Source organism: Agelaius tricolor, unplaced genomic scaffold (genome assembly GCF_023055355.1).
Source record: "Agelaius tricolor isolate 1412-34295 unplaced genomic scaffold, bAgeTri1.0.p SCAF_5, whole genome shotgun sequence".
Lineage (NCBI taxonomy): Eukaryota > Metazoa > Chordata > Aves > Passeriformes > Icteridae > Agelaius > Agelaius tricolor.
In genome coordinates, this window is record NW_027269265.1 from 48594471 (window position 1) to 48618957 (window position 24487).

Genomic DNA, 24487 nt, shown 5'->3' on the forward strand with positions numbered 1-24487 from the left:
CTCCCTGTCAGTTTGGAGCCATCGCTCCTTGTCCCGTCACTCCGCGCCCCCTCTCTCTGAGGCGTTTCAGGGCCGAAGCCGAGGCGGGCGGAGGGACGATCCCGGCACCGGCACCAGCTGTGAGCGGGGGGCGGCGAGAGGCGCCGGGCGGGGCCGGGCCGGGGCTGCCCCGGGGGTCTCATAAGGCCGCCCCCGCCGCCACTCCGGGCCCTGCCGTCCGGCGGGGCTCCCGAGACGCCTCTCGCCGTTCCCTCCCCTCGCCCAGCCCCGTTTCCCGTGGCGAGGCTCCGCCACAGGGGAAGTGACGCCGGCGCCAGGCGAGCTTATATAAAGGGTAGGCGGCAGCGGGCGGAAGCGAGCGGGGCCGAGCGGGCGGGGGGCGGCGGGCAGTGCGAGCGGGGCGGCTGCCGCAGCCCCCCGTGTTCCGGCCTGGCCATGGATTTTCACAACATTCTCGTGATGGCCTCGGAGCAGCAGGGCCTGAACGCGGTGCCGGTGAGCTCGGGGGCGGCTGGGGCTGCCGGGGGGCGCGGGGCCGGGGCGCGGTGGCGGTCGGGCCCGGGGAGGGCCCCGCGGCCGCGGGAGCCCCTCCCGTCTCGGCCCCTGCCGGGCAGCGCCCGCCGCTGTCCCTGCCGGGCCTTTCGCCTCGCCGGCCGGGGCTGCTCGCTCCTGAGGGCTGGAAAAGCGTCTGTGTGAGGGGAGTGGGCGAGCGGGGCCCCTTCTGTCAACAGGTGCCGGCACCCCGGGCTGGGAGTGGGCAGCCGCGGCTCGCCCTCCTGCTCTGGCAGTGCCGACATCCCTCCGGGAGCGGAGCCGGGCTGCGGGGGAAGACAGTGCCCGAAAGCCGGCTCGGTCCTTTTGTTCGCTCTGGAAATGCGAGTCTGCCACGTCTCCAGTGCGAGCCGGAGACAAAGTGACAAGTTTCGGGTGAATGGGCTGCGTTGTCTGAGGTCTCTGTGTGCGCCGCGAAGGAATAAGGTGTAACAGCCCTGCGGGGAGGGCTGGCTGGAGGCTTTTGGTGTATTGTTAACATTGTTCTGGGGTCTGTACTTCAGCAGTTTGTGATTTAGTTCAAGCTATCAGTAACGTATGGATTCCGTGTGCAGTAACCCACTGACTTGCCTGGATGAAATCCGGCAGGAGGAAGGGCACGTGGCCTTTTCATACATTCATATCCTGGGTTTCATTCCTCTGGGTTTCATTTGGGAGGACCCAAATTATAAGTCTTGAGTGCTTATTTGGATAAGAAATGTTTTCTCCTTGGTAGCCACCAGCTAGGGAGACACTTTATGTTTGCTTTTCAACAGAGTGCCAGAGTTGTTTCTGTGATTAGTTTGCTTAAACCCAGTGTAAATGAGGGGTAGTTGTTTTTAGCAAAAACTGTGGGAAAACCAGAAAAAAACCTCCATACTCTCAATTGTACAGTGTCTTCATTTAGGTGGTGTCAGAACTAGTGAATATCTCAGTGTCTCTATCATTAGTAAAACTATGGTAATGTTCACTAGTAGCATGACCAGTTGATAATATGTACCAACCATATGGTAGTTGTGAAATTAATCAGATTCCATTGTGGGTTTAAAATCTTATAAAATCAACTTTTTTTTATATATTTAGCCTCGTTTAATTTGTCTCTGACCCTACATAGGAATCTGGTTCATAACATAAATTATAAAGTAACAAATACAGAAATACTTTAGGATATTTAAATTTAAATGCCCATTTGATTGGTCTTAAGCTGTTTCACTAAGTTGTCACTGGGTTATTATAATTATTGTTAATAATAAATAACAAATACAGAAATACTTTACAATATTTAAATGCCCATTTGATTGGTCTTAAACTGTTTCACTTAGTTGTCACTGGGTTATTATAATTATTGTTTTAGATGTTTAAAACTTCTCTTTACATTCTCAGTTTCCCTAACTAGCTTTACTGTGTGAGCCAGTACTTTTTTGTCACAGTTTTAATCCATGATGATGAATTGATGAAATATCTGCCATAATCTCCATTGTGGATGTGATGATGGAGGGAGGGGATCCTACTTCTTGTGCAATGAATGAGGGTTTAGCTACTCTCTTTAGTAAAGTCAGCATTATGATTTGCTAATTCCTGATTAACTCATGGAGTGAGAGTGCAGTTGAATCCATAGTTGAAACAATTTGGTTTAGCACATTAGTGGTGCAGCTTTTAACTCTGAAGTTGGCCCCAGTCTCTGAGCAAAAGCAGAGCTGCACTTGGCACTGCTTGAAGCTATTTGCAGCTGCTGGGCTTTAAAAGAGAGCCCATGGAGATTTTACAATCACTGGACATCTAAACAACTCCACTGTGTTAAAGCTAGTATATTAAATGTGTTTATATAAGAAGAATATAATTATTTTAAATACTTTTATTAAAAACACCATATAGACTAATTACACATTTACTGGTAGATAAAGTTACCAGGTTTCTAGAAATGTTAGTTCCTGCATTAACAAGCATATCCTCTGCATTTCTCTCTAAGAAGTTTGTTTTAAACTTTACGGTGCACCTAACTAAATGTTCCATGCCCTTTGTAATGAAAAACAGTGACATGAATGAGTAGTGTATATTTAAAGTATATATAAATATATATACACACTATAACAGGTCGTGTTTAGTTCAAAGTGGAAACTGCATAAAAACTCTAAGGAATAATGTGGCCTTGTATTGTAAAAGAGGGGCCTGGATAAAGCAGATATTACATCATGTCCCTGTAAAAACGAATCTGCTTGTTCATCTCCCTATGGAAATCCAGATTCAAAAGGAACATTGCTGATATCAGCCTTTTGGTGCCCTGTTAGTTGCATCAGGTTTTGTTTCTAAACGAAACAGTTCATATATGAACTACTGTCTAAGCTATTAATGATGTGCTGCTAATCATCTCCACAGCCGTTGCTGAATAGAGCCCCAGGTTTTATCATCTAATATTCCATAGGGGTTTCACTGTTGTATTTTGTTACCTGTGTTCATATTAGCAGTTCATCAGCTTTTCAGTGTGGTCTTGCTTTGACTAGACATGATAAGTTATGAGATTTAATGTTGACTTTAGAGAGGTTTAAATAGATTGTCCTCTTTTTGGTGAAATTGGTATACTGGGTTATGCCACGTGTTCCACATGACATGACAAAGCACTTTCAGATATTTTTATTGTAGCTATTCTTTAAAATATGAAATTTTATTGCAGCTTAAAAAAAAAAAGAAAACCCTGAGGACAGTTGGAACCAAGTCATTCTTTTATTTCACCTTAGTTTCTAATAAGCTGTTAATGACAGTATAAGCGTCTCATATTGCTCCCGATTCCTTTTAACTGAGGGTGAAACTTTGGTGTACAGAATTTACAGAAACCCGATACAATTTAACCACAAAGTGGTGACGCAGAACTGAAAGAGCTCTTCATCCACGTCAGCACTTGTGAGGTCTCACTGTAAGTTGGACTGATACAAAGCAGCCTCCAGTGAAGCTGACAGATACAAGTAGCCAGGAGGAATTCAGTATTTGTGAAGTGAAACACTAACAGAATCCCTGAGTTTGTTCAGAGGACCTTGAGTTACAGAGCCTGCCCATCGAATTCAATCTACAAATTATCGAGCGTTTGCCTGCAGGCAAGAGAAGCCCAGCATGAGAAATAATGGGAATGGCTGTGAAGTGCAGATTGCTGCTGTAGGACCAGACTCCCATCGATTGATGTGTGTGCATTTATTGTGTGCTTAAAACTAGCCTCAAAACGAGGCTGAAATTATTTGGATTGCATCAGCCTCCACAGAAGGGAACTGCAAGATATTCAATGTGAAATGTTGGCAGGGGTGAGGAGGGCTTTTGCTCTCAACTTGACTGACCTGATAGTAAAGTTCCAGACTGTCGAGGTTTAAATGCTGACTAGTAAAATTTCCAGCTTTTCCTATTCCCGTTTTTTTTGTTGTTGTTTTTGGGGATTTTTTTGTTTGTTTGTTTTCCTGTGTGAAGCAACTTTTCATAGAAGAAATCTGCAATTTTTTTTCCAGCTAAGGGTTCTGCTTGGGTGTTGTGGCAGCAGTTGTAAAATTGGAAGAAAATAATTTTTGTTTTCTTAGGAATAAAGTGTATGAACTTGTTGAATTGGTTTGGGAGAGGAGAACAGTGAGCTGGTAAGCTGAGCGTTTTATCTTGGTAGGAGTTGTTAGAACCTGAAATGAAGCAAATTTAAACATGCTTGTTACCTAGTATTTGTCACAAGCAGAAATTGAAAGCAGCAGTTGCGAAATCACCGTGTGTGTATTCTAAGACAGTCTCACTGCAGAGTCAGCTGCTGGGAACCCCGTGGCCAATCTGTAGCAGAAGCTTTGGAAATAGCAGTTCAGGATGAAGGGCAGAGAGGCCCCTGGGCAGTGAACACAAACGGCCACTTACAATGTGGGACGCTGCCTTTTGGGGGACTGGCATTGCCAGAGGAGTGACACAAACAAGGATGAACCATTCCTGATGTTCTCAGAAAATTATACCCTTGCCTTTGAAAAGACAGGTGTCTGCCAAGGAAGGCAGGAGCCTTTCTTGAAATGGAAAATGTAAATCCCCTCCCTCTGAATCATTATAATTTGGAAATTAAGGGGCTCTTAGGCAAAGATATGGGAAGAGGAATAACAATTATTTACCAGGAAAATTAAAATAAAAATGCAATAATACAAAAAACACAGACAGAGTGAGAATATGACCTGGCACCCTGTGGGTGTGTCAGGGTGTTGGTAGCAGTCTGATTAAATGGTGGCTGCAGCCCTCCTGCAGTGACAGATGTGGTTCTGTTGAAGCAATGATCCTACAGAAGGGTGTAGTTTTTCTTTGAAGGTCCAGTGGTGATGTAGATGGGCCTGGTCTGGCTTTGGGAATTTAGTGGAAAAGGCTCCCCTGGTGTTCCAATTCTCAGATTTTCATCTAGGTAGGAATTGTTCCTGCCCCCGGGCAGAAAATCTCACCATGAGGTGATGTATTTGCATCAGTCATGCAGTGAGTCTCAGTGGCCCATTTACAGCAGATATCTCCCTGGATGGAGGATGGGTCCTGGAAGAGATAAAGAACACTGCCCCACAGATGGTGATAGAGTACATAGTTCTGGTTACATCTTGCATTGCAACTTAAGACAACCCTGAGGAATATTTGGGGGGAAACGGGGACTTCCCATTGGAGAAGGTTACGTGTCTTGGCAAATGATAAGGAAGAAATGATCTGTGAAGAACAGGCAAAGTGTTGTAACATGCTAGTGAAAAACAAGCAAATAAAAGAATCTCCCCAGCCTGTGAGAGCCCCTGCAAGTTGCCTGCAGTGGATAACACAAGTGGAATTGTCTTTGCACTGCATGTGCAAGCTCATGGCAGTAACTGAGCTGCTCAGGTGCTCTACTTGAGAATTGGGTTTGGCAGAATTGATCACTTGCATTGATCTTGCATTGCCACCTGTGTTAATACTGACCATTGTTAAAGGCAATACTACTACTGCTACTTCTGGCTGTCTATGTTTGGTCTAGGCCCCTTGGGACTTGATTTGGGTACCAAAAAGTCTGCAGTTATTTTATAAATTCTGTTTTATAGTCCAAGATTTGGTACTTGAATGCTGACATCAAAGTAGCTACAACTCCATCAGGATCATGTGCCGCGTTTTGCAGGAAGTCAGTGACTTCAAAGCAAATAGTCACTGTTTACAGCTTGAAGAGTGCAGTGCTCTGGGAACAGCATGACCTGCTCTTTCCTAAAGGCTAAACATTTCTATTCTTCTGTTGATTTAACCAACTTAGCAGTAGTTATTAAAAGCCAGAATAGTGCAGCTGCTGTTTGGATGGTATAGTGACGTGGGCTGGCTTATTTGGCCTGCTTTACCTGCAGTCTGATGTACATTCATTTGCACTACATATAAAACACTTTATTGGTGTTTGCAGAACAAGTGTATGGTTCAGTGCTTTTAGAAAGGCTACAGTTCAGCAGGTTATTTTATGCTGTTACTGAATGGAAGTGAGCAAGATTTGTATCAGCAATAGTACAGAAAATGGATATTCATTTATTATTTTTTTCTGTATTTTCAGTTGTTAGTCAATATTAAGAAATGCTACTGATTGGAAATTTTAATTTAAATTTTGCACGATTTGTCATGTTAACAGCAGTCAGAAACGAGCTTGTCTGTCCAGCTACTTTTTCAAACCTGCTCCTGGATAGGGCTGTTAGTCACAGTGCAGCAAAACAAAGCCTGAAAACTGCTTCTCCATCACTTTAATTCTTTATAAGGTTTCCCAACAGAATAGACCAATCTACATTTGTCTCTGCTGTTTAGCAGTTTCCAAAGATGCTCCTTAGGCACAAAATCATTTAGGCTGGAAAAGATGCTTGAGTACTACACAGTTTTTAAAACCAAGTTTTCAAAACTGAGGGCACAGTTGAAATGGAATAATTAAATGAAGCTTTGCCTAATTAGGTTACCAATGGCAAAACATGATGTGTTTAACTTTGTAAGAAAGTTTACAGAGACATCATTATACTAAGATGAGTATACTGCAAAGTACTGCAAATGATTTCTAAGGTACTAATTGGCTTCAACCTGTTTCTGACAGGATTTTGACTGATAATGGGTGGATTGCTTTGCCTCCCTGTCTGTTCCAGTTCAAATGGAGTAAACCAGGTTTCTTTGGGACACAGAGCCATGGGCCACATTTGAGGAAAAGCTGAGAGGCAGTGCTGCATGGCAGTTCAGGTTTCCTGAGCAGTCAAGTCCTGGATGCTTTTGGTGCAAACAGGAAAATTGGTTCTCAGGTTGTGGAGAGAAACTTCCTTGCAGAGAGGTGCAGCTCAGTAAATGAGCTTGGCTGTAGTAGGTCTTTAATGTGATGAGGAGACATGGCAGGTTTTAATATGCAATGTATGTGGATAGTGCACCTTAGTAATTGTGCTCTGGTCATTTCAGAAACTGCTTGAGAAGACTACAAGGGGCTGGTATTGTAGGTGCCCTTCTTGGAGCCAGTTTTGGATGCAGCTTAGAAATGAGCCTCCAAACCTTGCTTCTTAGTGCATGTATATTCAAGCTAATTTATGAGTTTGCATGTTAATTATTAAAGTAATCCAAGATCCATTTATGTGCTGCTGATCAGTGAATCAGAAATGAGAATGGAGTCTTCCATTGTGTGATATTGATGTTTATAGGGAGTTAGGCTGTCAGCCTGTTTAATTATTGCTTCTAAAGCATTTGGATGTAGATTTCCTTACCAGATATTTTGTTTTGATTATTTTAGTTAAGTTTCACAAGGCTTTATGAGGACAGAAAGATATTTATAGAAATGCTGACTTGTGTGGCTCTTTAGTGATACTTTTTTTATTTGGGTCTTTTTTCACATCTCTTTCATTTGGTGAGAATCTTAATGTCTCATGTGGGAGATCTTGGTTTAGATTTTAATCTATTGGCTTACTTTTGAAATAAAAAACCCCACCTTCTCAAACCTCAGTTTTGGATTGGGGTTTCTTTTATTCCTTACTGTATTCTGCTTTCCTTCTGCTTCTGGGTTTAACTGCCTTCTGTTGCATTTATCTTTACAACTGTCTCTCTCATTGCTTTGTTTTTTCTTCTGTATTTTGTTTGTGGGAAGAAGTTAAAAAAAAGTCTCAATTTTTCCTGTTTCAGGCACAACCTGGTACATTTGTGAAAGGAAGTGTCAGAACAGGTGCAGCACACTAGTGCAAATGGTTGTTATAGAACCCAGTAAGAGGCACTTGGGCACTTAACATTGATTTAAGTAACCTTTATTGGATATAAGAGAAGCAAAAAAGGGGGTAGCATAGATAACTTGACACCTGTTCACTTGCTGGAACCCCAGGTTGACCAGCACTGGACAGACTTTTAAGCATGGCAAGCTGTGCAAATCCTGTCTGTGGTGCATGTAATCAGTGTTGTAGTCTTTAGAGCTTTTGCAGGAGGTCCTGGGAAGTTCATAGTGCAATTTATCATTTCCTCTGCCAAGGAAAAGGATGTTATATGAAAACATGCAGCTTCACCTCAGGATATAATGAGATACAGAATCACAGACTAGGATTCATTAATGGTGATCCAGTCCAACTCCCCTGCAACGGGCAGGGACATCTTTAAACAGATCAGGTCAACCAGAGCCCTGTCCAACCTGACCTTGAATGTTTCCAGGGATGGGGGGGTCTACAGCCTCTCCTGGCAATCTAAGCCAGTGTTTACTGTTCCCCTCAAACAACTTCTTGTCAGAATCTGCCCTCTTTTAGTTTGAAAACAATACCCTCTGTCCTATTGTTACTGTCTCTGCTAAAAACTGTCCCCATCTTTCTTATAAGCTCCCTTTCAGTACTGAAGGGCTGCAGCAAGATCTCCCTGGAGCCTTCTCTTCTCCTGGCAAGTTACACCATGTGCAAGTGCTGTAATTGCCAGGTGCCAGGTGGGGGCTGTGTATTCTCTCACAGTTAGTGCTGAGGTCACACTGAGCTCAGGTGATAAGTAGAGTTTCAGGTCAGCTGGTGTGTGGGTCACTAACTCCTTGATGTATAGCAGTATTGTGTTTAAGGTCACTGCCAGCAGGAACTAAAATCAGCGTTGTTGGTTTTACGTCAGCCTATTTATAATGCTGGTAAAGTCCATTCCAGCTTTTGGAGTAATTCAAATTTTTTGAGTTGATTTATCTATTTTTGCTGAATTAGGTAACCTGAAACTGAAATGAGTGTCTACAAGCAAGCTAAAAGCGGAGCTGTAAACCTGCAGTCTGGAATTGAATTGACTCTGGCAGCTTGGGCTGTAGTTTGCTTTTGGTTCCTCTTGGTCAAAGACTAAGGCTGAACTGAAATACTTTTATTCTGTTACTAATGCAGCCATTGCATTCCTTATTAGTCCAGTTCATTTCACTCATTTTGTTTCCCTACCTGTCTTCTGGTTTCCAGCTCATTCCTTCCAAAAGCTGAGTGAGCCCTGTTGTGAATGTATCCACATATTCTGGATGTATCCATGTGACTGTATCTCACTCAAAAGATAGGCAGCAATGAGATAAAATAGGTGTTCTGAGATAAAATAATGATTTGACAATTGACTGGAATTCAACAAAGTTCAACAGGGGTTTGACAAGGTTTAATGCAAGGTTCATTTTATTATTTTATTAATGGAAGAAACATACAAAAAAGAAGGTTGAGTTCAAAGTCATTCATTTATGAACTCATTTAGGATAATTCTTACGGACTGGCAATGCAAAGACCCAGAAGTACAGTCCTGTTGAAACACAAGGTTCTCAGTGGACTCCTTGCTTTCTAAATGCAGTTTGGAGTGGCTGGATCCATTCTTAGTCTCAGGCTTGGTCAACAGTATATATCTAATGGAATTATCCATACAGTGTTTGTAATAATATGGGGTGGATGGATTAGTAATGTTTCATAATACTAATGCAACATCCTCTGTCACCTGCTGAGGATCTGTCATGAGTAAGGAATCTTTCCACCTTGGGTAAGGAAGGATCTCTTAGTTTCAGGTAAGAAATTTCTAACCCTGAGAGGCATCCCTGCTCAAGGGGTCACCTGGCATCCAGGTAAGCTGCAGTTCAGGCAGAGCTCAAATCAGGCTCATCCTGATGGCAATATTTATAGGGTGAAGTAGTTGGCTGCTGGCCAATGGTATAGACAAGACAAATGTCCTTATCTTAGTGCCGATATCTTGTTCTGGACTTTGGTTATCTTGCTCTTCTGATGGTTATGAAGAAAAAAATATTTCAAGACACATCTACTCCCTTGGACCAGGCACTTTCTAGCTTGCAAGTTTCTCCTGAGGATTTGGGTCTGATTGCTCAGCCTGAAAGTACAACTGTAAGTCAAATGTATCCAGCACAGCCCTCAGTTTCAGTGGGAATTCATTGTTTACTCTGTACCAACTCTGTGCTTAACTCAAGTACAGGACTGTTATGCAACTCCTCAGTTATAAAGACAGATTTTTTACATTTCTTAACTCTTCTGACATATTTTTTTGTTCTTTGCAGAAAAGGTACAGTTTGGCTGTTGGTCCTCCCAAAAAAGTTCCCAAAGTCAAAGGTGTAGAGTCTGCAGCAGTGCAAGCATTTCTCAGACGGCAAGAAGAAGAAAAGAGAAAAAAAGGTAAAAGTACAAAATATCTCCTATGGGAGACTTTAATTTATTATTTGCTATTTGTCACCTTATTCAAATTTCTTCCAAATACAGCTGCATATCTGTTTCTGGAATTTATGCATAGACCTGATGCTGAGAGAAAGCTAGAACTAAGGGCTGGGGACGTTTGCTTGCTTTCCTAAGGGGTTAAAACATCACTCAGCTACATTAGAATTTATGGCTGGAGGTTGAGGTCGTTTTTTGCTCTTCACCTTAACTGCTATCTCAACTTTCGTTAGCTTAACTTTGAAAAGTTCATCTGTGTGGAAAAATGGAAGGAGTTGCCATTGTTCTGTCTTAAAATTCACTGTATTGATGCACCAGATTAAAGAATCTGAGACATGATTTCTCCACTTTTATACTTCCTTTAAATAGTCTATGGAATAAACTAGTACTGCATTGCTTTTGATGTTAATGTTTTGTTTAAAGGTAACCAAATCTGGTGAACTGGATGGCCCAGGTTATTCTTCCTCTCCTGGACCAGTCATGAGTCTATTCCTTAATCCTGTTGCCAGGTCCAGAAGCAAGACTAAGCACAAATTCCACAGGGGGCATGCTGGTACACTCTGCTGTCACAGCCCTTGACAACAGAATAACACAGACAAGGAATGGTATCTTTATAGGCACCCAAAGTATGAGTAGCCTGATCCATTTTCTAGGAATTTTTACGTTTTCTGAATCATCTTGGTAGTTAGCCCCTACTCCTTGGTCTGCCCAGTATTTGGTATTTAGATGTCCATTCACCAGCTAATTCATCCAGACTCTTGTCAGCAGGTCACAGACACAAGATAGAGAGCATACTCATGCAGACAACAGCTAAGCCAGAACAGTAAGGATATAGGACAGACTGTGGAGATAGGGCACAGGGCTCTATCAGACTTGTGTAATGACCAGCTGCTTGTTTATCTGTGTTCAGCTGCATCTGTGTCTCCCTTTTATCCCTCTACACACACACACACACTTAGGCTATTTTCCAGTTATTATCCCCCCAATACTCTTATTCTCTCCCCTTCCTCAACTTCCTTTAAACATTTGATTGTAAGTTCTGTATAGTCTCAAGATTCTCTTGCTCAGTCTCAGAACTCCCTCCACTACACAGAGATCCCATAACTTCTGTACCTCCTTATACAAAGGCTCTCCACAATTTTCACAGCATCCTGGAAAGCTGCTTCCCTCAGAAAGCCTTAGTGGGTTTTGTTAGAGCAGCATTTCACTCAATTGCTTGCCTTTGTTGGAGCAGCTGACACAGGAGGGTCAGCTTGTCCTGTTAGCAGACCTGGGCTCACTTTCTCATCTATTTTGGATAGCTATTAGCCAGATATCCTTAAGTTGCTGTCCTAAGTGGTTTGTTAGTTTGGAAAATATTGACATAAAAAGTAGTGCTTTTTGTGTGACTTTCTCCTGGTTTTCTTGCAGCACTGGAAGAAAGAAGGAAGAAAGAGCAGCTCTTGGCGAGGCGTATTGAACTGAAACATGACAGAAAGGCAAGAGCTATGGCCTCACGAACAAAGGATAACTTTTATGGTTATAATGGTGTTCCTGTTGAAGAGAAGTCTAAAAAGAGGAGGGCTTGTGAGAATGTTGCTCAGGCCCCAGAGGCTGAGTATGCAACAGAAGATGAAACTGAGCAACTTGAATACAGTCAGACAGAATCTGAGCATGAGCAAGAAGAATATGAAGAGAAACCATCCAAAGCTGCAGTGAAACCAAAGGCACCTCCCAAAAGTGCACCTGCACCTCTGAACTTTGCAGAGCTCTTGAGGCTTGCTGAAAAGAAACAACATGAACCAGTGGAAATAAAACCAGTGAAAAAGGTAGAAGAGAGGCCCAGAACAGCAGAAGAATTGAGAGAGAGGGAGTTGTTGGGACGCAAAAACAAAAAAGTAGAAATGCATAAGAAAAGTGAGAAGGAGATTAAGCCTACAGGGATATCCAATTCTTCAAAAAAACTGTCTTCTCAAAAAGCATCTGTAAACACAAAACTTAATAAAAGCTCTGTAGATAAACATTCCACATCTAAAAGCAGTCTGTCTCTTTCTATGGGTAGTATTGATAAGAAATCCAAAGCACCAGCATTGACTGAAAAACACCCACGGTCATCATCTTCTTCCAGACTCGATCAAATGGAAAAAACCTCACAAAATGGTTCCTTAAAAAGCTCTACTGGTAGCAGTCATAATAAATTACCTGTCAATGGTATTAGAAAGTCTGGCTCAAGCTCTCAGGTGCCACCTTCAAAACCCACAGCCAATGGGGCTCAGAGAATGCCATCTGTGAAAGAATCCAGCCTAAAAAAGCCTGCCCATGCAAAACCAGGAAAACCTGCAGCTCTTCAACATGGAATCAACTCCAATGCAAAGCGATCCGGCAGCAGCTTAGGAAAAGGAGGACCTGGACATCCTGGTGGCGGTTCAAGTGCAGGACCGGGACGATCAAGCAGCAATTCTGGCGTGGGACCGGGAAGGCCAGGAAGTGGTTTAAGCTCAGGACCTGGGCGCCTGGGCAGCAGCTCAGCCGCAGGACCTGGGAGGCCTGGCAGCAGCTCAAGCACAGGACCTGGGCGACCAGGAGGTGGCTCAGGCGTGGGACCGGGAAGGCCGACGGGCAGCTCGAGCACGGGACCTGGGCGACCGGGCAGCGGCTCAGGAGTGGGACTTAAGCGACCGGGCGGCAGCTTGGCCACTGGACCGGGAAGGCCGGGCAGCAGCACAAACGTAGGACCAGGGCGACCGGGCAGCAGCCTGGGAACAGGACCAGGAAGGCCAGGAATCAGTCCAAGCACAGGGGCCAGGCAGCCAGGCAGCAGCTTGGGCACTGGCCCAGGGAGGCCGGGCATCAGCACAAGCGCAGGAGCTGCGCGACCAGGCGGCGGCCCGGGCGCAGCTGGGAAACCCAAGTGTACTGTCGTGTCAGAAACCATTTCTTCTAAAAACCTCATCACAAGACCTAGCAATGGACAGATGAATGGAATGAGACCTTTTCCAGGGCATAGACCTGTGCTTCATCCACAAGGTATGCATTTATAGAACAAAGCATTTTTTCATTGTTGTGGTTTAACTCCAATTAAATACTGTGCAGCTGCTTGCATGCCCGGTCCCCCAGTGGGGAGAAGAGATGGAAAAAACCCAAGTGAAACTCAGATAAGAACAGTTCAATAGTTGAAATAAAATTAAATATAGCAGCTTTTAATTTATTTTACTTATTTTTACCTATGCTTGTAATTTTTGAAATACAGGTGGTGTAAAGTATCACATGAAAGAAAACTAAGCAGCCTGTGATGGATACTGGTATATGAATGCTGTTAGAAAGAAAAGAATTGAAGGATTTGCTGCCAGCATTGCTTAATAGTTGGTCTATAAAACTTTGTTGTGTCTTAAATAACAGATGCTTGAAGGGCTAGATGAAAAATCACTCACAGGTTTTACATTTCAGTGTTTTGGCAGATTTATCTTATCAGTGACAAGCTGTTCTAAAAATTTATTTCTGATCAGGTGCAAGCAGTGTGGAGGGTAGTGAATAAGTGCCTGGAAAGCCCTGAGCAAAGAACAGATATCTGCTTTCCTCAGGATGCCATTGCTGATCCTGATAGGTAATCTCCTCTAGCACAACTCAGGAAGTGTTTTCTCTTGCTGAATTTCTAAGAAATGCTGGTTAACTTGAGGCAGAAGTTTTCCACCGTGAAGCCCAGAAAATGGCTATGCCCAAGGTATAGCAAGGAGAAGTACTGTTAAATTAAAATTATGTTCATGTCATTAGTTAATGATTTTGTCTCCTGTCATTTAGGTCTTGGAAGACCACCTATTAGTTACAAGAGACAAATAGAAGATGATGATGATGATGAATATGACTCTGAAATGGATGATTTCATTGAAGATGAAGGGGAATCTCAAGAAGAAATATCAAAACATATTCGGGAAATATTTGGCTATGACCGGAAAAGGTAAGAGAAGTAACAATTTTAAGATATTGCAGAACAAGCAATAGAACAAGTAATTATTCTTCCTAAGAAGGGATATTAATTCATTACCTATTTTTTAATGTGCTACAAACTGATATTTAATTTTCAGGTACAAAGATGAAAGTGATTATGCCTTACGTTATATGGAGAGCAGCTGGAGAGAGCAACAGAAAGAAGAAGCTAGGAGGTATGCATGGATTTGGACTTGGATACAAATTACAAAGTTTGTTTATTGCTGAAGTCATAGGGCTAAGCTAGCAAGTATCCGCTCTGCTTTTAACAGCAAGCCTTATCAGTTTTTTATAAGAAAGCTTAAGTAAAAGATGGAATTCATACAGCCAGTGGTGGATACACTAAATAAGTTGTGTATGTCCTTATCTTTCACAAATCTTGCTTGTTAAGAACTAATAAAAAACAAAACCAATTAATTTCAAAAAATATTTTTAAAATTATACATTTAATTTGAAATTCCAAATTCTTTAATTGGTCCCAAGCATTACAATATTCTGCTAGTTTGAGGACTGGAAATTTTATTTGTTCTTATCTATACATATGTGTATGTCTATTTCTATAGAAGTAGGGAAAGTATGCTGACAAGCTTGTATAGTCACTGATATAAATTATGAAGGTGATTTTCACGTTGGTTTTGGCCTTTGGGCTTGTAGAATTCTTATGAGATAAACTGATTCTTTGTTTTTAAATAAGTGATGGGACAAGCTTTTTGAAAGCTATAAGGGTTGCCCATAGAAAATGCAAATATTGGAATGCATTGAGTCACCAAATTCTTTGGTTCTATATGGTTATTCAGAAGGTGCCTTGAACATTAGAAATTTGCATCTTTGAAGTTACAGTCAATGTCCTTATTCCTCCTGGGATATCTGCAGCCCATGGAACACTATAGTCTGTTAAGTGGAGTTAGGAGAAATGAAGGTAATTTTTAAGTAATATTGCTGTTAACCACACTGTTGACATCCTAGAGTGAGGTTTTGCAGAGTTGAATTCCTGACTCACTTTTAACTACGCATGTTGCATAAAGGAAGTGGAGATAAGAAACTTGAGTTAAATTCAATTTTACTTTTTAACGGATGTTTCAGTAGCTGCTTTTTGGGAGAAAAAAAAAGACCTTATGTATAAAATGTATTAATTTTTTTAATACAATCTTTATTTTTTGACAGAAGTTTTAAATATCTTTTTCCCTTGAAATACTTGATTCTGATCTTATGATTTAAAAAAACCCCTTGATTTCTTAAAGCTGCATTAATTCTATAATTAAAGAAGAGCTGATATGAAATTATTCTTCAAATCAGCTGTAGTACTTTTAGCATTGCATTTTGGACATGTAGAAGCAAAACCTCAAGTGCCCTGAGTAGCAGTGTAAAGGATTTAATCTTGTTTGGCAGCTTGAGACTCGGTGTTCAGGAAGACTTGGAAGAGCTGAGACGGGAAGAAGAAGAGCTGAAACGCAAGAGACAGTCTAAGAAGCTGAGGACGCGTTAACTGACTTACGGTGTTGACTTTGTTCATGTTTCTGCTCCCCTCTGCCTCCATACATCTCCTATTCTACTTCAGTTTCCATTTGCTTGTTAGCGGGCAAAAGAATATTTAAAGGGATTAAAGTACTGAAAAGCAAGGCTTTAGCTTGACTTAAATAAGATATTTATTTTTAATACTTGCCAGGGTTGTTTTTTAATGAAGAAATTAATGCACTAATGCATATTAAATGGCATAAAATTAATAGATTTTTCCATTGATTAAACCAGTTCAAGATGCCAGCAGAAATATTGACTAGCTATGCACTGACTTGGAACTGTGTGGGCCACGTACCAGTAAACCAATTTTGCATTCACTTGAAAGAAAGGAATAGCATTCTTGTTCCCTGATATTTCTTGAGACTTGGAGAGATTGCTCTGTATCCTGCCCCATCTCCCAACCTGAGCCTCAAAGTGTTAAAATGTCATCTTCTGCACAGCAGTAGCTTGGGTGTAAATTCAACCACAGCCCACAGGTGTTTAAGGCAATAAAGTGCTGCAGATCTTTAGATTTGAGGACCCATAAAAATAATTTGAACTTCTTTATTTCTAAACAGAAAAGTGCATGTCATTTGCAAACCATGCAGTGATGGATATTGCATGTCATTTGCAAACCATGCAGTGATGGATATAGCCAAAAGATTGTTGGCTTTTGCTGTGTCTGGAATTCCAGTGCCAGTCTAATTCCGTATGAAAAACACACACCCTGAAAACAGAAATTTCTAGTGTTTGTATGTAACCTGTGCTTTTGAGCTCAAGCATATGCTTGGGAATTCTTCTCCTGCCCTGTAAATTTTCAGATTTGTTTAACAGCTTCTGCTGCTTTACAGACTGTGTTTTTTCTTGCATTAAACATCTGATGGTTAAATTCTTTAAAATGTGAAGCAGTCATTTATCTGATTAGTTTTACTGTTCAGAAAGAAAATCAGAATTAAGTTCTGTTAGAATGCATTTGCAGCTTTTCAGTATTAACATCATGTTAACTAGTTAATACTTGTGATTGATTTCAGCAAGCCAAAAACCTAAAATAATATGTATATCAGGAGCCTTAGTTCAGTTACTTACCTTAATGCCCATATTTGCACATTATTTTTAACTATGCATTTTAAAGACTGTTTGTTTCAGTAACTGAATTTGTTTACAATCAGCACAGGGTTCATGTAAGTCGACAGAAGTTGCACTGAGACCTGAAGGTCAAATCTGGTGTTGCATCTACTTGGGTTTCCCCAAGTTGCCCTTCAAAGCTCACCAGTGTCACTACTCAGCTTTGCCTCAAGCTCCAGGACTCCATTGGTAGCATCTGCCTTCAGCTGCTTCAGGCCATTATGTTTTAATGCTAGAAATAGGTTAAGAAGTAGAAAAAGGGCTTTGGGCATTGGTTGGGGGTGGGAAAAAAAGAAAAATTACCTTGTGGAGAAACAACAAAGGAACCTTTCCTCTTGGGGCTATTCTTAACAGTGCTGCTTCTAGGAAGCAGTTCAGATAGCAACCTGTAAGGAACAGTCTTGGAAGCTGCTCAATTTTAAACATCTGATTCTTAATGTAAGAAAAAACAGCTTTGCCTTTTTTAGATGTTTTCTGTCAATGGTGTACCATTTCACTGCCTCAGCAAAATACTGATGTAAGTTACTGGTATAGATTCTCTAGACTATCTCAGTACTGGCTAATATGGAGCCCAGGTGAGGATACCACTGTTGCTCTAACTTTCTCTATTAACTAACAAAACCTGTTTCTCAGTGTATGCTCTTGAGACCATGCAAGATAGTGTAGCCTCACTGTCTAGAAGTGTGTTGTATTCTCTGCTGCATTGGGACCATCTCAAATTTCCTGTTGGAGATTTCCTGGCTTCTAGAATTACCCATTCAGGACGATAGGCTTTGGGACCATGATCAAGTTCTGGGTTTGTACTTTTTTATTCTTTTTAGCTGGAGAAGGACTCGAGGTCCATCAACCCAGACAGCTATATCATCTGTGAGCAACTTCCTACCTGGCTGGAGAGAAAAAAGTCTCTTATGAAGCAAAAGAAATATATTAAGTTGAAATTGGTTCAGTTGGGAAAGAAATCCGTATTTCAGACAAATGCAGGTTTTTTAAGTAAAACCTGATTATTTCACCACTTTCTGATTATTTAACCATGCAAGATCAGTTAAACTTGTTAATCTGTAAAGCACTTTGTCATGTAGATGGTGACTGGAATGTACTCTGCTAGCCTCCCTAAGACACTGCATAACTTTCTTCACACAGTGATCATTGCTTAAGTTTTGTCTATTCCATCTGAAAAATTATTCAAGGACACATTTGTAATTTTACAGTCAAGAAGTACTTTCTCATAATTGGCATGGGATGCTGATGGGTTTCCTATTTTGTACAAATGTTTGGCTTTTAATGTGCTTGCATATTTGTTGCATATTTGTATGTCAGCTAGGAAGGAACTAAACTAGTTTTTTAATTCCTGACCTTGTATCCAAAAACCTGTTTACTGTTTGCCAGATTAATAGTATTTATCTAATGACAGTATTTCAGTACTTCCAAAGTGCATCTGAATTTGAGATGAAGAAAAACTGGAAGAATGCTTACACTGGTTTATCAGGATTGGATGTTCAGCTAATGATTTAATTGTATTTAAGGAAATTCTGGTTTGGTTTTAGATTTTTAATTCACCGTTTGACAATGTGCCTTTTTACTAAATTGTGTCAAAAAATAATGAATGTAGGAGGATAAAAAGGTTGGTTTCTGCTATCTCAGATTCTATATCCTTAAACTTGAGAGTGTGAAATGACGTACTTTTCATAAAACCCTTCCAGGTCTGGCTTTGATTGCACAATTAAGGTAGCTACTTCTTTACTGCTAATGCTAAATCAAATGAAGGGCACTTTCTATTGATGACTACTTTTTGAAAATGTCTTGTATTTACACTTGAGCTGTATTTCACTTTACAGCGATGTCTTTTGGAGGCCAGGGTTTTGCATATCACAGGAAGCCTTAGTGTGCAACTCTGTGCTGTGCTTTAAAATAAAAATCTTTCAAGAAGTATATGAGATCTCTATGGAAATCTGGATTTATTTTTGTGTAAAGCCCAAAATATTGTCCAGGAAAACTAATTTTCTATTTTTTTTTTGCATTTTGTAACATAATCTAGTAGCTGATACATATTTCTAGATATAGCATATTTCTGGAGACCAAAACATGTCAGAAAATAAATATATGGAGAGACTGGTGTTTAAATTGTGATGAATGTACTTCTATTTATTTTGGTGAGTGGGTGTGACGCAATATTAAAGTGTTAGTGTGTAAATAAGGGTGCTTCTAGTTTTAGCCAATGATTTTTTTTCCTTTGGGGATATCATGTGTGCACAGTGTCTTTTTACACAATGTGACAAATCAGGTTAAAAACTCGTACATAGCTTACCTGCTCTCGGGTGCTGTCAAGGAAGTGTATACTTTAGCACACACCAAATGCATATACATTTTGCCAAGTATGTGTACAATAAATTACAGGCATTAAACATTTTACTGCTATTTCTCATTGGTTTACTTTTATGGAAGATTTATCAGAATTACTTTCTGCTGTTTCCTCTGAGCTCTCACAGCAGTGTCAGTCTGAATGTTCTCTGAGAATGGTTCTCATGCAGCCAGCAAGAAGGTATGAAAAATATAATGGAGTCACTTAACCCTTTAGAAAAGATTTGAAAGTTCCTGGTGTCTCCTGCAGTTTAGGCTGTGACATGGGATGTACTTGGAGGAACATGTATTTAGAATGATAATATGCCCAAGTGTGCCCATTGCCTCTAATCTTTTGTATTTGAAGTGATCACAAGCAGCATCCTTTTGGGTTTCCATATTCCTGTGTAAGGAGTCTGAACTCCCTTGATGGCTGTCTCCTCTGGAAGGGTTTTCTGCTTTGATGGTGGAAGTAAATGACTGTTCTGATCAGCTGGTGCTGTGACCCATTTCCAAATGGATGAATGGATACACATCCGTGAGCCTACCTGCCTTTATGAGAAACAGCAAGGCTTGCATATTCTTGTGCTTAAAAAACAGTCTTTAAAAATATTGCAAATCTGCATTTAATGTGTCTTATGACTACCTTGTTCTGAAGGCATGTAATCATATCTTCTTTGGAACTACCTGGTATGGACTTGCCTTGAGATTTTTAATGTATCTTAACAGCTGTGATCAGTCAATCTCAGCTATTATTTCAAGGCAGAGGTATTCTGTTCATGAGGAGGGTAGTTCTACATTGAGTCATTATCTTAACCCAGCCAGTAAAGCTACTTCGGAAAGCAAAATTATTTTATTCAGATTGGGGAAAAACAAGTAATTACAGGTTTCCCTTGTTTGAGGACAGCTTTTAGTTGTAGTTTATTTAGAATAAGATTTCAGTTCCACAAGACAGAACTGCAATTTATTTATCCCATAGATAGCCTCTTCTTACCCTTGGAGCTGCATATGGAAACATTTTTCCATTAATCTGGAAAGCTAAAAAGCCTAGGCATACTATGCTTACCATACTCTGTGGAATGAAATTAAGGACAGAGGTCATTCCTGAAGTACTCATATATGTCATGAGTTTAGTTCTGACTTCTCTGTCCACGACTAATAGTTCTGGTCTTCCACACCACCTGGTGCTTTTTTGCTTTGAGGGTTCCTGCCTTTGGTTCTTCATGGCAGTCTTCAGTTTTGCCTACATCCTTCTCCCTCCATCAAATTGATGATTTTTTTGTATCCTGGATGTAACTTTCTCAACATTCCTTGCTTGAGAACAGGCAAATACTCTGAACTGATGCCATCTCATACTCTGTGTCTGAAAGTTGATGGCAATCAACAATTTAAAGAATCAAGAACTTCAGTAGGTTTTTTTGGTTGAAGGAGTTGGCTTGATTCTGATTTGAAAACCACTTGAGTGTACATTTGCAGGTTTTGCAGTGCATGGGAATAACACTGAACATGTAGCAGTGAACACATGGAGTACAAAAGGCTGTGTGAGTGCCTTACCTGCCCTTCTCCATGTATGAAACCTCTCTTGTGGATTTCTTCAGGAGAGGTAAGTAGCTTCCTTGAGTGATGCAACTAAGGGTTCATGATGTTTGTTGTGGGTCTGTCCTCAGCTCCCTATCATGATAAGGCAATAATTCTCCCTGACACTTTCTTACAGCTCTTGTGTTGTATGGATGCCTTGTGGTCCTTACATATGTTCAGTACATCAAGATTTGGCCAAACAAATGTGTATGGTAGAGCAGAGCCTCTGTGGATTGACCTGCTGCTCTGTAGCTGATGAGTAACATTGATTACAGTTATTTTTGGACAGGAGGGGCACTCTATCTTGTTCTTGATTTGTGCAGGAAGGGTTTGAGACCTCCACAGTAGTGTCAAATGTGACTGTAAATTATATGTAGACAGGCACCTGGTCCTGCCTGGTCCTGGTGAATGTAGAGAGCTCAGGCAGAGGGATGTGCTGCTGTTACCACCCTCTTCCCCAGCCAAAAGGAGGGAGCCAGCAACCCCTTTATTAGCCTGGCTTCTGTTTGCCAGCTGCGTACACAGGGAATGTGGCAGTGCGTGGTGCATGACATGGCCCAGGCTATGGGGAGCCCTGTTTACAAGCAGTGTGAGGTGCTGAAGCTGGCAGGAAAATATAACACTTTTGTGGAAAGTCTCTTCACTGTTTTTACAGTTGGCAACAAGGGCTGATGTACCTCATAGCTGCTGGCTTAAATCCAGCCTTGCTTGGTTGGTGCTTTTAAGTGATTGTTATGACATACAAAATGGTCCCAGTGTAGATCACACTCATGAGTGACTTGCTGGTTGTTCAGAACAACCAGCGAGCATTGAGACAAATAATGCTCTTAGTCATGATATTCCCAGAGCTGGAGGTGGTTTGGGTTTTGTTAGGAAGCTCATTCCTGCCACTTGTGTTGTGGTTGGTCTGCAGTTATTACCCAGTCTTTGGTATCTGGGATGATCACTTGAGTATATTTTAGAAGTGCAAATTTTGCCCTGAGCATGTAATATTTACAAGTTGAACTTGTAATTTCCATTCCATTACTCTGAAGTTAATTTAGACAACTCATAGCATGATTTTCTCCACTGGAGAAAATCCTTTAAATGCTACCTGGATAGTAGTTTCCTGTTGTTGAGAACATTTCCCCTGGTTATCTCTAAGCTAGCAACCGTATGGATGCAAGATGTTCACAGGCAAACAGAATAATAAGACTTGTATTTAGAGTATTAAAGTTTGAGGCTGTAGAAATGTCATTTTCCTCTTGGGTAGAGCTGAATAAAATTCCAAAGTCATATGCTGCAAGACAACATCCATGTCACCCAAGATTGTCATTTTGCTTTGCTCTCACCCTTAGCACTTGAGAAATTGCAGTCTATTTTCTGTTTCATTAACCATCTTAACTTTTCTACCAAGTCTCAAAGAAAACATCTCAGTCACAATGAATGTCTGTACTGCTGGCAGTACAGAATGCTGGATTTTAATACATAGAGTAACCTTTTATGCAATGAGGAGTTGTAATAATATAAGAGCTGGATGTATTGCTTGATAAATCCCAGTTTGGGAGAATTTCTACAGCTTGTTTGGTAAGAATATACGCAAAATTCTATAGCTTCATTTGAAAGAGTGTTCCCAGTGATGGGGGCAGGGGAACTACTAGAGGATACATGGAGTAGCAAGGCTGTGTGTCAGCCTGCTAGCAAGATGTGTCATTACCTAGAGATTAGTTGGCAATACTCTGTTGATGTAATACAGAGTTATTCATTGCAAATGATGTTTGGAGATTGAGTCATAGTAAATACTAAGAAATTTGCATCTGCAGTTTGGGTACAAGCTTAGTCAAGAGTGACTTCTAAGCCTTAAATAGAAACACTACTACCAGCAGCAGTGTGTCACTGCCATGGGGATGTGGTCACTGTCCTGGTTGCTATGGTTGTTTTGGTTATGTATGAACATAGTTTGATGTTCAGAAACATTTTAAAAATCTCTTACTAATAACTGTAAATATCTATCAGACTTTCCCTGTGAAATCAGAAAAAATTAGATGTTTGAGATTAGAAATTTAAAAGGAATGTTTTATTCTCAAACATTAGTCTATGCTAAGGCCTTTATGAAACAAAATTATTTTCAAATTATCACTTTAAAAGTTTAGATAAATGTTCATGCTGATCATTCTGTAAAAGTTTAACTGAAGATGTACTATGCTTGCTGGGCAAATGATATGTAGCACTTGCTAGAATCTGCAATGCCTGAGGACTGAAGGACTGATCTTGTGCTACTTTCCAAACTGAACACTGAAGCTGTAACATTCTTCATTACATCACACACAACTTCAGTATAGAAGCAGAATCAGCATCATTAAGCATTATGTATGATGGAGAAGTTTAATGAAGGTTTTTCTAAACCTAATCATTTTCTGCTATGGCTGTATCTACAACTCTTAGTTACTATCTGCTTCTGGCCTTGTATCAGTGGCCTGAAGTGAGGGAGAAAAAAATTGTATGAGCTTGCTCAAGATCTTGCTTCTTGTAAAAATGTGCTACTATCATGCTTGGTCTGTCCTGTTCTATCAGTTTTCTGGTCAGTTAGGGGGATAGAACTGGCATTTGTCACTATTAACCTTGCTGAACCTACTGTGTTTTCCACTGAATTGGCCATCAGACTTGCACAGCCCACTTTCCAAAAGGCAGTTTTCCAGTCTTTCTGCTGTGTTGTAGGGAGGCTTAAAAAATAAGAGACTAATGTAGGGAAATAAATTCATGTCAGGTTTGTATTTACAGACTTTTAATTCCATAAAGTTGCAAGTCAGTTTTGATACTGTCAACACAGAGGGAAGAAATCCCTGCATCCCTAAATATCTGTGTATGGTCACAAGGATGGGGAAGACTCTGGAGGAGAAGCTGTAGAAGTGGGTGAGGCCATTTGGCTTGTTCAGCCTGAAGTGAAGCGATATGCAGAATAAACAAACTTTACAACTAGATATAGGTATGAAGTGGGTATGTATGTCAGTGCCCCCCACAAGCGAGATAGCTCTCATAAAAACTTGTGCCCCGAGCCTCAGTCTGAGCCACATCTTTATTCACAAAGGTATTCCATATGTAATACACTGTACAACTTTGCTAGGCATATTCAACCCCTGGCCCCGCCTGTTCTCATCTTGCATGGTAAACAGATCCATGCCCTTCTGGGCATGTGTTGTTTGCTGTGGTGGTCTCTGAGGCTGAAGATTGTGGTCTTCCTCATGACTGAACTTTTGAACTTTTCTCTTTTGCGCATGTGCTTTTGGTCCCTTGGTGCTTATCTGAGTAGACTGTTGGCCTTGATTAGCTTGGAGACGGAGGAATCCCTTTATCTGGGCTCTTTGCATCCCTTGGTCTTCTCTGGTATTGTTCTTTATGCAAGAAGCTTCAGAAATTTGCATTTTCCTATGCCCTTTGTACTATGGCAGAGGTTTCTTAAGTAAAAAGGTTAAAATTCAACACATGGTTCTACAGGCTAAACTTTAAATGCTTAATTCATATTGCTAATTCAAGTGAACTCTAAAAATCTCTATTTCAGAAGGGGACTGAGAGAAGAACAGCCTACAACCTCCTCATGAAGGCAAGCAGGGGGGCAGTCACTGATGTCTTTCTGTGGTGACCACTGACAGGACTTGAGGAAATGGCATGATGTGGTCAGGGGAGGTTCAGGTTGGATATTAGGGAAAGGCTCTTCACCTTGAGGGTGTCTGGGCACTGGAACAGCTCCTCAGGGCAGAGCTCACAGCACCAACCCTGCAGCGTTCAAGAAGCATTCAGACAATGCTCTCAGGCGCACGGTGTGACTCCTGGGGTGTCCTGTGCAGGGCCAGGAGCTGGAC

The 24487-nt window shown here is 41.1% G+C and overlaps 1 protein-coding gene across 1 annotated transcript; it reads left to right on the plus strand.

The window, feature by feature from the left end:
- Positions 1-331: 331 nt before the first annotated feature.
- SPTY2D1 (SPT2 chromatin protein domain containing 1) lies at positions 332-19142 on the plus strand. Its single transcript, XM_071427802.1, has 6 exons — positions 332-495; positions 9998-10112; positions 11559-13154; positions 13926-14082; positions 14210-14287; positions 15501-19142. Exons 1-6 carry the CDS (start codon positions 436-438, stop codon positions 15595-15597), a joined length of 2103 nt encoding a protein of 700 aa, XP_071283903.1. The 5' UTR covers positions 332-435; the 3' UTR covers positions 15598-19142.
- Positions 19143-24487: the final 5345 nt, after the last annotated feature.

Excerpts from the sequence above, each read along its gene's own strand:
- SPTY2D1 (XM_071427802.1), top strand. The coding sequence starts at position 436 with ATGGATTTTCACAACATTCTCGTGATGGCCTCGGAGCAGCAGGGCCTG. Across the intron at positions 13,155-13,925 it reads ACCTGTGCTTCATCCACAAG|GTCTTGGAAGACCACCTATT; the intron begins GTATGCATTTAT and ends CCTGTCATTTAG. Across the intron at positions 14,288-15,500 it reads CAGAAAGAAGAAGCTAGGAG|CTTGAGACTCGGTGTTCAGG; the intron begins GTATGCATGGAT and ends CTTGTTTGGCAG.